The sequence below is a fragment of the Electrona antarctica genome, assembly GCF_951216825.1.
Source record: "Electrona antarctica genome assembly, chromosome: 4".
Lineage (NCBI taxonomy): Eukaryota > Metazoa > Chordata > Actinopteri > Myctophiformes > Myctophidae > Electrona > Electrona antarctica.
The window spans coordinates 27405115-27420102 of NC_136809.1; the positions used below are offsets into that span (position 1 = coordinate 27405115).

The 14988-nt window shown below is 42.0% G+C and overlaps 2 protein-coding genes across 10 annotated transcripts in view; one reads left to right on the plus strand and one right to left on the minus strand.

Annotated features, from left to right (window-relative positions):
• Window positions 1–6669, minus strand: part of lrba (LPS-responsive vesicle trafficking, beach and anchor containing) — a 312184-nt gene extending 305515 nt beyond the window's left edge. For all 9 annotated transcript variants that reach the window (XM_079499894.1, XM_079499893.1, XM_079499897.1 and 6 more), the window contains exon 1: window positions 5760–6669. In XM_079499894.1, coding sequence (XP_079356020.1) covers window positions 5760–5921 — 162 coding nt within the window. In that variant the 5' untranslated portion in view covers window positions 5922–6669. The remainder of the gene's footprint in view (window positions 1–5759) is intronic.
• A 2828-nt stretch (window positions 6670–9497) lies between these two features.
• Window positions 9498–14556, plus strand: rps3a (ribosomal protein S3A). Its single transcript, XM_079499073.1, has 6 exons — window positions 9498–9643; window positions 10323–10426; window positions 11357–11544; window positions 12291–12499; window positions 13528–13637; window positions 14377–14556. The coding sequence occupies exons 1-6, from the start codon at window positions 9582–9584 to the stop codon at window positions 14502–14504; spliced, it is 801 nt and encodes a 266-aa protein (XP_079355199.1). The 5' UTR covers window positions 9498–9581; the 3' UTR covers window positions 14505–14556.
• Window positions 14557–14988: the final 432 nt, after the last annotated feature.

Here is a 14988-nt window from a genome sequence, read left to right on the forward strand (position 1 = left end):
AGTCTATACAGTGGAAATGCTCAGTGTTCATTTATCAATTTTAAATGAACACTCAGGATTTCAAAGTGTTAAGGACAGATAATTAATCCTAAACCAGGCCGTTTTATTTGTCAGCACAAAGAGGTCTGCAAAGCTCTGTGGCTGCACTGCATCTGATCTGCTGCTGCTGTCTACACAACTATGACAGCAGTGGACCAGGTAAGCAGAAAACAGACACCACGCTTAGACTGAGGCCATCTAAAACCAGTTTGAACACACCTTGTGCTGTGTGTGCATGCGCGTGTGTCGTTTAACATCTCTCTGACACAGGACAAAAGTGCACAGTCGGGCAACACACACCACACACACACCAGACACACCAGACACACCACACACAGAACATTGCCCACACAATGTCATGCTGTTTTTAGAAAATAGCCTTTTTCTTTAAAAGCCTTGGCTAAGAAGGGAAAGAGAGGCAAAGCTAACGGTGTGGACAGGAATGATTCTGATGAGGGAGATAAGACAGGAAAGGAGATAGGCTTTCATCCATGTGTCAGAGGGCTCTGTGTTACCAGAAGAGCAAGACTAGTCTCTCCCCCTGCACTGGTCTTGATATAAACTTTTATATGAATGATATGCCATGTGGCGTGCGTGCGTGTGTGCAAAATGCATGTCATGTAAGGATTATATCCCTTGTACTGACAAGGCAAGCTGTGGTAAACAGAAATTAACACTTACAAGTGTTGTCTCCGTTTCAACAAGCGTCTTCATTGTAAAGCACATTTTAAAAGCTACACTCCTCTGAGCCAGGCTCGGTTGCCTAGTGTATGTCGTGGCCGTGGGTTTCACCCATCAGGGTGCGAGCTGGGGGGCATAGTATATCTACAACTTACTGTGCATATGCAACTTTATGCATTTGTCACACCCTATGGGCAGAAGTGAAAGTGCTTTGTTTGGTCACACAAAGTATGCATGGCTGCATTCGGGCAGCAGGTGTATTATAAGACAAAGAAGAATGACCCCTTGGAGTCAAACTTTATTTTTCTAGGTGCCACAGAAAAATTCAGAGAGGCTGTCTGCCTGTCTAGTCTGTTCTCTCTCTATGCAGCTGTTCCTTACAGGGGGAACTGAATACAGGCACACCACACTGCATGAAATATTAATGAGGAGGCCTGGGAGATATACCTGACATTAATCTATAGCTAAAGCCTGATTATTATTTTAAAAAATGGTTGGATTTAGATAGGAAGGCTATACATGCAAGCCACACAATTCAGATAAATTATATCAAAATCAAGACTCAGACCATTTCTAGATTAAAAGGGGAACATTTCATTCTTTCAGGTGCTGTGCACATACCTGTCAAAACATAAATGGATCAAATCAAAATGTGTATTTCCACTCGAAATTTAACAGATTTCAGGACAAACAAATCAGTCTCTGCCACATGACCTCAGCTATGAACTCACAGAAGGACTATACGCCTTTTCATCCACGGATATGATCCGGTTTGCAACTTAAGATTTAGGGTACAGGGTGGGTGAGCCTGTTAACCTGTGTACTGACCTTGCTGAAAGGTAGAACGCAAGTTGCATTCCACACTGCCAGTGCTAAACCACCCATCTCCTGTGTCACCTAACAGCAGCAATAATTCTGTCTCAGTCCAGTTAAATATTGGTGAACCATTTGCACAATACTATGGGCTTCCACACTGTGTAGATGGGATGGTTTACTACAGTAGCAAACTGCATTTAGAGGTTAGAATTGACTCAATTTAAAAACAATGAAAGCATTGCTCCAATATTCAGCTTGCACTTAAACAACAGACGTCTAAAATGATTTATAGGCCAGGAATGATGCAGCCTCGTCTGAATACTCCTGTGACTGCATTCTGGGACAGGGTTTCCTCCTCTGATTTAAAATTAGTTTAGTCAATTATTCATTCTTCCTGATTAACTCCACACCAGCCCAAGTGGGAGGTAACCTCTGAAGAACATTGTATTAATTTGATCAGATAAAATCAAGGGCCTTTGAACATATCCTTGGACCAACACCATGTGCAATAGAGCGAAAATAATTGTAAACACTCAGGCAAGCAGTGAATAATTGTTACATTGCATTCTTAGCAGCAATGAATTAAGTTTCCACTTCCAGTTTTATTTTGGTAACTGAAAGTTGAACAAGACACAGTTACCATTCCAAACAACCAAAAATAGACTGGACTGGCTGAGGCTGATTGGGTGAGGCCCATGATGTGTCTTGTAACTTCAGAAACTGTACTGTATCCCAGCCAGGGCAACCAAGATATTGTACTCTATATGTCTCTGTGATTGTCTATTAAATCTTCTCCTCTCTACCCTCCTCTGGAAGCCTCATCTTTCTCAGGAAGTTACCACAGCAGGCACGTCTTGGCTCAGGTTTATCTCTGTGAGGCGTTAGGTTTTTGCCCCTGTCCCTCTGTCTTGCACATAGACATAGAACGGTAGACGCCTCCTTTGACTCTGGGGCTTCTGTATCTCGAGGAGAGGCAAGCTTCTGTGACGCACGCGGAAGCTTGCTAAGCTACCGTGTGCGTCACAGAAGGGGCCGTCCGGTAGGCCAATCAGAGGCATCAGGCAATGTAAACTTTTGTCTTCTGATGCCAATAAAGCTTCTTTGAATTGAATTGATAAGTCCCGGAAAAGACATGCTTTGCTTGACCAGTAGTCACTTGAGTTGAGTGGCAGCACTTCCACACTTCCGCTTGACTTCCTCCTTCCTGTGTGATACAGGTTGCTCCAATGAACTGCTGCGGCCAACAAGTTGGGTGAGGAATCAATTGGAATGACTAAATTGGGGAGAAAAGGTGGGTAAATTATTGGATACTCTAAAAGATCTTTTTTAATGTATTATTATATTTATATATATATATATATATATAAACTGGTACTTTTTAATTTTGGTGTCAAGCCTTCCTCAGCGTCCAGTGATGTCCCAGGCACATTTTATGAGTCCTACTTCAACGACGAGTATAGTACTGAGTACAGTATTGCATCCCAGGACCCCCGGAGGGTGACATGACTGTGTCCTCTCAATTTAGTGACTCTAATGATGCAGGCTAGTTGCATCATTGCAGCGTGTTAAGAAAGTGGTCAGTGGTGTTGTGTGTACCAGGAGGGACTGATAGACAGACAGACATGACAAGTAAATAAAATAAAATCGCACAAGCTGTGCGTATGACAGCCCCCCTGTACTTGCGCATCAGACTCCCTCACTGTTGTCGGCTAGCGCTGGCTCTGCATACACTACAAATTATCTTGACACTTCTGGTGAGGAGACTCAATCTTCAATTAAATCAGCAGCTCATCACACAACAGGAGTGTGTATGTATGTATGTATGTATATATATATATATATATATATATATATATATATATATATATATATATATATATATATATAAATATAATAAACACCCTATATACAGAAGAGGTATAAGACTTATTTTGTTTTGGTTCCTCGAAATTGTAGCAAAAAGACAAATAAAAAGGAACAGCAACAAAGAAACAAAATCAAAAATAATTAATAATCACAGGAGCACTGTGAGGTGACTTTGTAAGGTGGCGCATGAATTTAATGAATTGCAAAAAGCCATCTCTCAAAACTCTCAAATGACATTGGGCATGCTCAATAGGAAACCGTGACCATGGGATCAAATGGATCTCTTAAGCCCAGGGACACTACACCAGCTGACATATTTGATGCCTGACTGTCTCGTCAGTCGTCACGTCATTTGTGTATGCAGTCACAACTGCACTTTCATCTCGCTAGGTGAAACATAGCATGCCACCAATTGTACCGTTTAGTTGCGCATTATAGTGAAGAGCAAAGACCGAACTGCTGTCACATCACCATCAGGTTTTTAGTACACTCCATCATAAAGTGCACTTGCAATCCGTCAACATCAGTTGGGAAGCTGTAGTCATTACTGGTCTTCAAGCCTTTCTTGAGAGTCCTGGTAAATACCCTAGGCAAAAGATATCCCTAAAGATATTGAAACCATGAACACAGAAGAACATACGGAAACATGACAATATAATTGGCAAAAGTTTTTTCCCCTCCAGGGTACATTTTCAAAATAAATGTGCATTTGTCAACACTAAGGTGAATTACCATTAAGGTATACTGCCTCATGTCAAAATTACTTTCCATTTGGGCCTTAATGTTTGAAACAGCGTTATGATGCTTGCCAGTATCTCAAATCAGCCTGTTTTTTTTTGCTTCCTTATAACAGCTGTGCATACTGGGATAGCAGGCTATTTGGTTGAAGCTGGGGGTCTACCTGTCTGATAAAGCCCTCCCGTGGTTAAACAAAGTGTGTTTGCTTAATAAAACATGTAGAACAGTCACAGCATTTTGTGTAAGAATCCCCAAATGTCTTTACTTTTTTGGAGGGGGGGGGGGTGGTACCGGTTGTATCAAGGATGAGGATTTACATATCCTATCCTACTGCACTGTGCAGGGCCAATATCTGCACAGTGAAATGTGTTAATGACCAACTCTGAAATAAACCATTACGGGTACATTTGTACACAGACTCACAGAGTTTAATTAATACTCCAGACTTTGCTGTGTAACTGTAGTGAGATGTGACACTACTGCCATTTCATTTGCCTCCACACAGTGAGGTGATGCAATTACCGGTAGCTTCAAAAAGCTTAGCCCTAGGGCCTGTAGCCTATACACATCTACTGTATATAGCATGTATACAATGACGCAATGTGACAGCTCTGTTTAACACAATGCAATGTAAACATATATTTTCTCATGCCAATAAAGCTCCTTTGAATGGAATTGAATTGAAATTAAATAATTGGAGGCGGGTTCTCTCAATAGTGTCTAGTCTATGCTGTTGCATGGTGACAAAGCAGTTTGACAGGTTCCACTTTGCCTCCTCCCCTTCCTTTTCCACCTACTCTTTCATTTTACCTTCACCTGTACTGCAGTCAAACTCTGGTGAAACGAGGTGAAACTATGGGTGAAACGTGCTTTGCTTTCCTGCAACTACTTCCTTGTTCACATTCATTCATTCTCGGCTTCAGTGCTTCACACTGCAAAGTCCTTTTATGACAGTGACAGCCAGCGGCCAATCGTCACTCTACACAGAGTGTGGCCAAAAGGATCACTATTATATGAGTCAGAGTAACACTGAGTAACCTGAGTAACACTGAGTAAAAACAGTGGTCTTGCTGAACTACTCTTAAGTAGTAGAAATGTGATATGAACACCGTCCTTATAACCTCAAGGAAATACTAAAATGTGCCATTACAGAAATACTACAAGATTTAACTACAGAGACACGATCAAAATTACAAAACTGTTTCACCTTTACGTAGGCTAAGTAAATGAGCTGCCTACATCAGCCCAAGTGTATAATGTTTAAATGGTCTCTATGGGCTTTAATAATAGAAAGGCCAGAATAAATAATTTGGCCATCATTTTATTATCCGACTTTTTTCAATATGGGATACGAGTCAATCTACTATGTAAACACCCGACATTAGCTATACTGTTTTCCTACAGTGGCAGTGAAGTGCTTTATGTGACCATGACCTTTTATGCAAATGAGTGTTTATGAACAAGAGTCCTTTTCTCTCCAACATGCCCCCCTTATACACAGTAGTCTATTGTCAGAGCTCAGAGGCAAGTCATGATGTCAGTTATAGCATGTCTGACATCTCTGAGCGTGTCTCTTGGTTTACCAGGCCCATCCTGACTGAGCCTCATAATCAGCTTACCAGGTTGAAGACTGTCTCCACGATGTCTCGGCTCGAAACTTCCCCAACTTCCACCAGGCCGGCGAGGACGTCGAATTTCATCCGTATTCCCCTGATCGGTATCCCGGGGTTGACCGCGGCATCGCCTGGCCGCGCGGCGCCAGGAGGCTCCTCGCTGGCCATTGTGCTGAGATGAAAAACGGACAGACAGGCAGGTGGCGTCCACAGGTAAAGCACCTGTTCACCTCCGCAGGACAGGGAACCGCAAAACTGATATCAGGTTGAGAAACAAGCCCCGTTTATCTCCTCCCCGGGGCTACTTTATTGACAGTCACAGAAAACAAAGGTGACTTCCTCCCCCATCAAAGACAGGATTCACAATATAAAGACGCAAGAGTAGCCACTGGCGATGACACTGTGAGGCTGGACGCACAACTCCTCGCCCCCTGGCTGCTCCGAAACTTGATACGAGACGGATGGATTAATGCAATTGAAAGCCGTAAAGAATGCAGCGTTTCGCCAGCTAAGATCCGTAAAAAACAAGAGGAACAGAGCCGTATCCACACAGTGTCCCAGTCCTCTGTCAGAACAGAAACGATGCTCCAGCGTGTGTCATTTCTCCCCGGCGGTAACAATGTAACCAGCAGTGGAACTTGTTATATTGTCTCTGCTGCCTTCAAACACTTGACAGGTACGAGAGCTGACGAGGAGCAAAACTCCCCGCAACGGAGCTCAAGTCCGCCAACAGCCCCGGTGACCGTCGACTGGGGACAGGGGTCCGCTCGCTGCTGTCCCCGGACACTCCTCGACCTCTTTAAATGTAAATGTTAATCCAGTTACAATGCATTTCTCTTCCTGATTTCACCCCGTATAGATTCAGCTCGTCCCCGCCATGACAGTATAACCCTTGAGCGAGTGGAGCATGCGCAGTGCGAGTCTCTGATGGGACTCTGATGAGCGTGGTTGGCTCAGGTGTACAGGTGGCTGGAGAGCGCGCGCGCGCACGCACGCACGCACACACACACACACACACACACACACACACACACACACACACACACACACACACACACACACACACTACTTGTGTCTTTGTGTATGGTCACACTGAGGAGTGAGGAGTGAGGACACTCAGGAAAATAAAAATAACTCCAGTTACTCTGAGATACTCGACCCTAAATGCCTATGAGTGCAACATTACTCATAAATTCAGTAACAGTTCCCCAGTGGTCTTGTTTAAAGCCCCAGAGATAGCCTATATCTGATTGATTGATTGATTGATTGATTGATTGATTGATTGAAGTATTTATTAACAGTTTGGAGAATTACAGTACATTTCAAGCACAACTGTTAACTGTGGACGACACCATAAAACATTATACTTGTTTACAATAGGGTCCACCATGTTCAATTCATCATAACATTTAGATACAAATCTGTTGAAGACTGTGTGTGTGTGTGTGTGTGTGTGTGTGTGTGTGTGTGTGTGTGTGTGTGTGTGTGTGTGTGTGCGTGTGCGTGTGCGTGTGCATGTGCATGTGCGTGTGTTAATGAATGAATACATGTTGATGAGGAAAAATGTCCTCTGTTCTCCTCGACCCCACTTGATTGTGAGTCATGTTGACTTCATGCTGTATGGTTGCTCGGGGGGAGGCTCTCTATACGCTCTGTTGCTACAGCAGCAGGCAGCGGCAGGCCTTCTCTGCTGACCTCCCCACGTCCCAACCCCACTGCATGCAGCAGTCCTCCTCGGGGGACACTGTCTGGGAGTCACGCGGTGTTCCGCAGCACCACAAACAGAGCATCTCTCTCTGCTGTAATTAACTGGGAATTATTATAGGCCAAGACCCATTTTAAGTGTTGTTTTTTAGTTTTTGATATAGTCTACATTTACTACAGTCTACCTATTTTTTTTCCCTTGGATGTGGCTATAAGACTTTGGGTTGCCAAGTCTATTTCGTAATAGTCAAAACATTTTCTCATAGTGGTTTGCAGTAGCCTACAGTCAACATTATCATCATATCATATCATCTATCCAGCAATAGCAGTAGTAACTAGAAAAAGTGCCCCTCGGGGCACAGGTCTCCACCAGGGCAGGTCAGGTTGTGGCCTCCTGGTGGCGCTATAATAGGCCAATGTGAAAAGGGTGCCATTTCTTCATACGCCTTTGATGGCAATTGGATGATTTGAGGCATTTTGTTCCAAAAATGTGTTTTGCAAAAATCAACCTGTTGGTGGCGCTATAATAGGCCAATGTGAAAAGGGTGGGATATATTCCTCAGCCTAGTAAGAAAATGTGTGAAAGATTTCACGTAAATTGCATGCTGCGTTCATGATTTGAGGCTTTTGTTCAAAACGGGGCAATCTTGCAAACTGTGAAAGCCAATTATAGCCAATTAGGATGGAATATGAAATATCGGACAGATACGACTTGAGCACATGACCATAGAGATACTGTGTAACGATTTGTGAGAAATGTGTTTTACAAAAGTCGGCCTCCTGGTGGCGCTATAAAAGGCAGATGCGGAAAATGCAGGTCAAAGGTTTATCCTTGGCCTCTAGGGAGTGTGCATGGAACGTTTCACGCAGATCGGTGCAGTTTTAGGTAAAAAATGTGAAAAGCTGCCTCATGGTGGCGCTATAACAGGCCGTTCTGTAAAATGTGGGGCAGAGGTTCATCGTTGGCATCCAGGGAGTGTGTGTGCAAAGTTTGGCATCGACCAGGTTAACAGTGCCGGAGATTAGCTGTTCACAGACGGACGGAAGGACGGAAGGACGGAAGGACGGACACACACACGGACGGAGTGCAAAACATACTCTCTCCCCATGCCTTCGGCCTGGTGGAGACAATTATGGCTTTCTTCTTCTTCTCATGCAAACTCTCCAGATTATCAAATTGTTGGATAGTGCTGCACTGAAACCTAAGAAAAGTAGAGTTTAGGGTAGAGGAATAATTAATAAGCCCTCGTGGCTCGTGATTACATTACCTAATAGGCCTATTTGAAACGGGAGTCTTTGCAAATCATTTTGTATTTAGTTTGTCTATATCTATCTGTTTTTAAGGGGATCAAGGGACATTTTGAATGCCAATAGCCCATGGACAACTTTCAGCTGTGACAACTTGCAATGAGCGATGCACATTTGGGAATGGTTTATACTTTTCTTATGGTTTATTTAACATTATTATTGACGTCCGAGCTTATCAGGACTCAGGAGTCTGAATGCAGATTGCAGACAGTCCTTTTTTGATTGTATTTGTATTTTGTACATCAATACAGAATAGATCTTTATTTAGGCCTAGGTCTACATGATGAATGCGTGGTAGTGTTTGTGGTCAACAGTCAAATACTGTCTCTTTTGTGAAAATAACAGTGTAGACAGGGTGAACCGTGATACAATAACACATGGACAGGAACTTAGGAAGTGTCTGTTTTTTCTTGTTCACAGATCAAGGTCTAGGGTAAAATAAACCCAAAGTCATGTAGTCACAATGTGGAACAATTACTTGTGCACTGCAGTATTGGAATATTAATTAAATTCAATATTAGGCCTGGTGGTTGTCTATTATGGTTTACTTTATAGCATAAGCATAACTATGTAGTAGGCATTAGCAAAAACTGTTCAGTGGCTGGCTGTACTGAAATGACGATGTAATTCATGTATTAACTATTTATTCATGTCACTCACGTTACAATCTCAGTCTATCAAGACACCAGTAGATGGCGCTATTGAAAACCATAGAGGTTAAAAGCTCGCGAGATGAGCCACATATCGGCAATAGACGATCTCTTTATTTCTCGCGGTAGCGCCTACTTCCGCCTCTTTCACTCCCTGTAAGCCAACATGGCAGTCGGCAAGAATAAGAGGCTGACCAAAGGTGGCAAAAAAGGTGCCAAAAAGAAGATGTAAGTAGCGAAATTCATGTGATATACTGTGTGGTAGAATGTGCTCTTCTCGATGGTGACAGTTGTATGTATAAAAGATGAAGGATGAAGCTGATAATGACTGGATGTTGGCAGAGTGCGATAAATAGCTCACCCTGGCACCCAACTTCACCACCGGCCTCAGGGCTACAAGCAGTTGTCACGCTGATTCCCTTCCTTATTGTACTGTCTGACATACACCGTTGTAATAACCTGTTACCCCAGCTCTACGATAAAACGCACCTAAATCGATACATATCTTGGGTGTTAAAATGTAATGCAACACTAGGGCACAGCGAAGCTAATGTTTGCGTGAATTAGCTACGCTAAGGCTAGCTAGCAAAGATGGCAGTCCGTTCCCCCACGAACGTGAATTGTTGGCCATACATTTCTCAACAATAATTGAAAAGAAATGTCAAAACTGTCATGTCAACGATGGATAGACCCTACGTTGTCGTTGGAAGTTAAGCAATTGAATTGACTCGTTGTCTGAGGTCCTTCATAGTGTGCGACAGCACCTAGCTGCACTGCTAAATATGCGATTAAAACCTACAATAAACGGTCCGGTTGATTCTGGTATAGGTGAAATTGTGATTTATGTTCAATTGCTTTAATTAATTACAATTACTTAAATGCTGCATTGCCGTTTATTTTCCCCCAGTGTGGACCCCTTTTCCAAGAAGGATTGGTACGATGTCAAGGCACCAGCCATGTTCATCATCCGCAATATTGGCAAGACCTTGGTCACCAGGACTCAGGGAACCAGTGAGTTTATTTATTTCCTTGGCTAGATCAAGCGTTTGCCAAGACCGAGCAGACCAATTGATCGACTGGCTAGACGGCTCTATTTGAGACTAAGGCAAATGCAAACATTTAATCATAATCAGAATTACTATGATTGGCAGATATACTATTGTTACAAAAAGATAATGGAGAACGCACGTCCTAAAAACGCCCATGTGCTGGGCCGAGGTAAATAAGGTCCGCACACTAGACTGAGCTCCAAACTCAATCATTTATCTGTGGTGAGAAAATATATTATTGAGTTTGGAGCTCATTTCAGATATACTATGTTCACTAGCTGCAATTTGCAACTAGATTTTTTTTAAATAATTTGATCAATCTTGTGTTGTAATACCCTCCATTGACTCCCTACTCATCCAATTTGCGTTTGCGATTTGCAAACAACATTAAACTCACCACCATTGCAGCTGTAGGGCAAGCTTGAATTATCCTCTTTCAACCTGCCAAGCTTTTTGTCATAAAAAAGAATCCCTTGCAGAGGATGTCTTGACAGAAAGTACCTCATAACATGTCTACGGTGGATTTTTATGACACAAAAGCTCGGCAGATTGAAAGAGGATAATTCAAGCTTGGCCTAGAGCTGCAATGTTGGTGAGTTTAACGTTGTTTACTACAAGCAGAACGCAAATTGCATGAGTGGTGAGTCAATGGAGTGTATTGCAACTCTAGATTCATCCCATTATAAAAAAATATAGAGTTGCAAATTGCGGCTATAATATGTTCACATGCATGCATAAGAAGTTTGTCTTGAAAAAATGATGGCAAACTGTTTCAGTAAAAAATATTAGGCCCACTGATTACTTGTGTGATACCTGAATTTTGAGAAGTCATTTCATTTTAAGCTCTTGTCAAACTCTTACATGTGATTCCCATCTCCTCATCCCCCTCCAGGAATTGCTTCAGATGGTCTTAAAGGCCGCGTGTTTGAGGTGAGCCTTGCTGACCTGCAGAACGATGAGGTAGCCTTCCGTAAGTTCAAGCTGATCACAGAGGACGTCCAGGGCAAGAATTGTCTTACCAACTTCCACGGCATGGATCTGACCCGTGACAAAATGTGTTCAATGGTCAAGAAATGGCAGGTAATGTCAATTAGTCTAGATGAAACTTATTCAATGATGTTACTTGGAATGTTGTGTACTCTGGATCTGCTTGGATGTATGCACTGAAATATACATTTAATTCCAAGTTGTATGCCGTTGGAAATGCATTTTGTTTTGTTAATGTTGAAAATATTTTACTGGAAAATGAAATCATGCCTTAATTGAATACCATTATACATGCAATTAACACAGGGCTATATCTTGTGCCACCCCTTAACCCTAAACTAATTTTCAATTTTTTACTATTTAAAAAAACATTTTACAATAGTTCAAATAGCTGATCTACAAGCTCACAATGTCTCCTTGTAGATTGGCTAGTTGAACTATTTTAAAATGTTTTTCAAAATAGTAAAAAATGGCATGTTTAGGGATAAAGGGTAAGGGTGTCGCTTACAGTGCTTACTGCATGAGTTAATTGTGGGTTGAGAACATTAACTTGGGCTGAAGTATTGTTACTGTACATGGGTTTATCTTCCACAAATAATAATGTTCGCATATCTTAAGATCACGGTTGCTGGTAATGTTCCAGCATATCATAAAATGCACAACAAAATTATCTAAATGTGAATCATAATTGCCAGTGAGTGCAGTAGTTGAGCGGTGTGAACACTGTAGCTAGCTTTCTACTATTTAGAAGTATACAGCAAAGCAATCAGGTGGAGATGGGAAAGCATATTATATTTGTTTGCGTCATACCCTTTTCATGTGTTTCCCTTAATCTCCAGACTATGATCGAGGCACATGTGGACGTGAAGACCACTGACGGCTACCTGCTGCGTCTTTTCTGTGTTGGTTTCACAAAGAAGCGCACCAACCAGATCAGGAAGACGTCATATGCCCAACATCAACAGGTCCGCCAGATCCGCAAAAAGATGATGGAGATCATGACCCGTGAGGTCCAGACAAATGACCTGAAGGAAGTCGTAAACAAGTTGTAAGTAGACACTGGTTTTGATTATTGACTGACTTGCTAGAATATGTATCTTTTACGTTGGCCGATGAATGGATAATTCCTGATTTGAATGAGTGTTTTAAGTGTCTTTTGAAAGGGATGCATACTGTAGTAGGTCATGGTGGAAGTGTCGTGCATCAAAACACAAGTTGACTGTCTGACTGGCTGCTATTTATACATTATTATTTCACTACATAATATTGTATCATTGACCTAAATTGGGTTATCAACAAGGATAGGGTGATTTAAAAAGGTTATGCCAACCCGTGTTCTGACTTTTGAGCCTTACTGTCGTCGCATTGTCATGCTTTCAGGTTTGTGGTTTGAATACATCCCACTGATCCCAGGGTATGTCGTATCCTAGCAACACTGAAAGTGCTCATTTCCCATTGGTCGTGTCATGAGTGAATGAGCCAATGAATGAACTGCTGGGCACCAGGTTCATAGCACAGTCGGGCAGTAATCTTGAGAGCGGAGGGGGCAGAAACAGAATTGTCAAATAAATCGCTCTGTCATTCATATTTATTACCTGACCTTAAATACGGAACAAAGTGCGTCCCATATCAGTTCATTATGGGACACGTCTTTTAGTTTCTAAATACTGGACGATTACGTATTTTACGGGACGGGACGGTGGTAACCCCGGTTCTGTTTGGAAAATCCTGGTGAGGAAAGTTTATAATTCATGTTGCGTACCGGTGGTTGGGAACATCTGATGTAAAGTGTCCGGCGTATGCTAGAAAGTCTGCAATATACATAAAAAAGTCAGTTTTACTTAGGCAACAAAGCTAAACTCAACATGGAATCATAGGATTCATGTTTAATAGTATAAAAGTGAATGGGTCGTTTCTATTTGCACAAGAGCCGTGATGTAAGTGACACCTTGAGCTAAATCCCTGAGGGTAATGGTACATTCATATTTGAATGAAGCATGCTCAATGGTGGTGTTGCATTTAATGGTGCATATCCATAGTCTATACTGATGCGGTGCTGTGGATTGTATCATACAGGATCCCTGACAGCGTTGGCAAGGACATAGAGAAGGCATGCCAGTCCATCTATCCCCTCCACGATGTCTTTGTACGGAAGGTTAAGATGCTGAAGAAGCCAAAGTTTGAGTGTAAGTGATTTTTGTATTTTGGATAAACTGTATCAAATCCATTTTCCTTTGCTCGTACTTTGGGAACCAATTATTCCAGGCTGTTTATGGACACTGATTATGTTTTTGAAAACCTTTCATTGACATTGCCTTACATTTCCTCTTCAAAGGAAGAGAGAACTCCAAGGAAATGTTTTGGTCTCATTTAGAGCTGCCAAAGCCCACCATTATTCCTACTGCAGCCAGGGAATGATGTATGTGACACTCTAGAGCTAAAACTGGATATTTTTGATATACAAGTTTAATGTTTGTCTTGTCTAGACAAACATTAAAAACGCCATTGACAATGGACAGTCTAATGTTTGTTGTCACTAACGCAAACATTAAATGCCATCAACAATGGACAGAGTTTAATGTTTGATTTTGTCTGTCACTGAGCAAATCGGCATTATGATATGTTATCGCGATGATGTAAGATAAGGGTTGGTAAAGTGCCCCTCACTTCACACGGGTGTGATTTTTTTTGTTTGTTGCTTTTAAGTAATGGAGAAAGCACTTTTTAAATTTAGAATTGACTTTTGTCCTAACTTTGAAATGCTGCTGACGGGGGTCAGGACTTCGTTAAAAAAATGGATGGATGTAATTTTTATAGATTTGATTAGTCAGGAGTTTCTTGTTGGTGGCCATAAAGAGGCTACAAAACAACTTAAACCTTTCTACAATGGCTTAAAATTTCTTGTTTTTTCCCCCTTATATGCAGTGGGCAAACTGATGGAGTTGCATGGTGAGGGTGGTGGTGGCAGTGCTGCCAAGGCCACTGGTGACGAGACAGGCGTCAAGGTTGAGCGCGCTGACGGCTACGAACCCCCCATCCAGGAGACTGTCTGAACAAACCACCATGTCACAAATTTAAATAAAAAAAAAATGTAAATGTGGATAATGGCCTTGTTTTTGTTCAATTCTATGCTGTAGAGTGGTGGTTCTCAAAGTGGGGTCCAGCGTCCTTGAGGTTCCAAGTGGTCCTCAGCAAAAGTAGTTGATATAGCATCGCAATCATTTTAACCACTTTACCCTGTTATGTTGGCTATTCAAAAATGGCAGAAATACAAGCTCACACTCGCAGTGCATCACTTAATGCCATGCTGTGAGCCTGTACATTTATTTTTGAAAAACATTGTGAATTCTCTTATGGGGGTCCCTGGAAAAATACAAATTTCAGATAAGGGTCCATAGCTAAATGCATATGAATTTGGGGGTCCCTGACAAGTTTGAGAACCACTGCTGAAGATGGGTATCTTCGTCGCCACTGAAAAATATTGGCTATTGGCAACACTACCTAACTTTGTGAGGTTACAATGTTCTACAATATAAC

What these genes read in the sequence shown, in the direction of transcription:
- rps3a (XM_079499073.1), top strand. Translation starts at nt 9,582, where the DNA reads ATGGCAGTCGGCAAGAATAAGAGGCTGACCAAAGGTGGCAAAAAAGGT. An exon ending in AAAGGTGCCAAAAAGAAGAT is followed by an intron (nt 9,644 to 10,322) that starts GTAAGTAGCGAA and finishes ATTTTCCCCCAG; the next exon opens with TGTGGACCCCTTTTCCAAGA. An exon ending in GAAGAAGCCAAAGTTTGAGT is followed by an intron (nt 13,638 to 14,376) that starts GTAAGTGATTTT and finishes CCTTATATGCAG; the next exon opens with TGGGCAAACTGATGGAGTTG.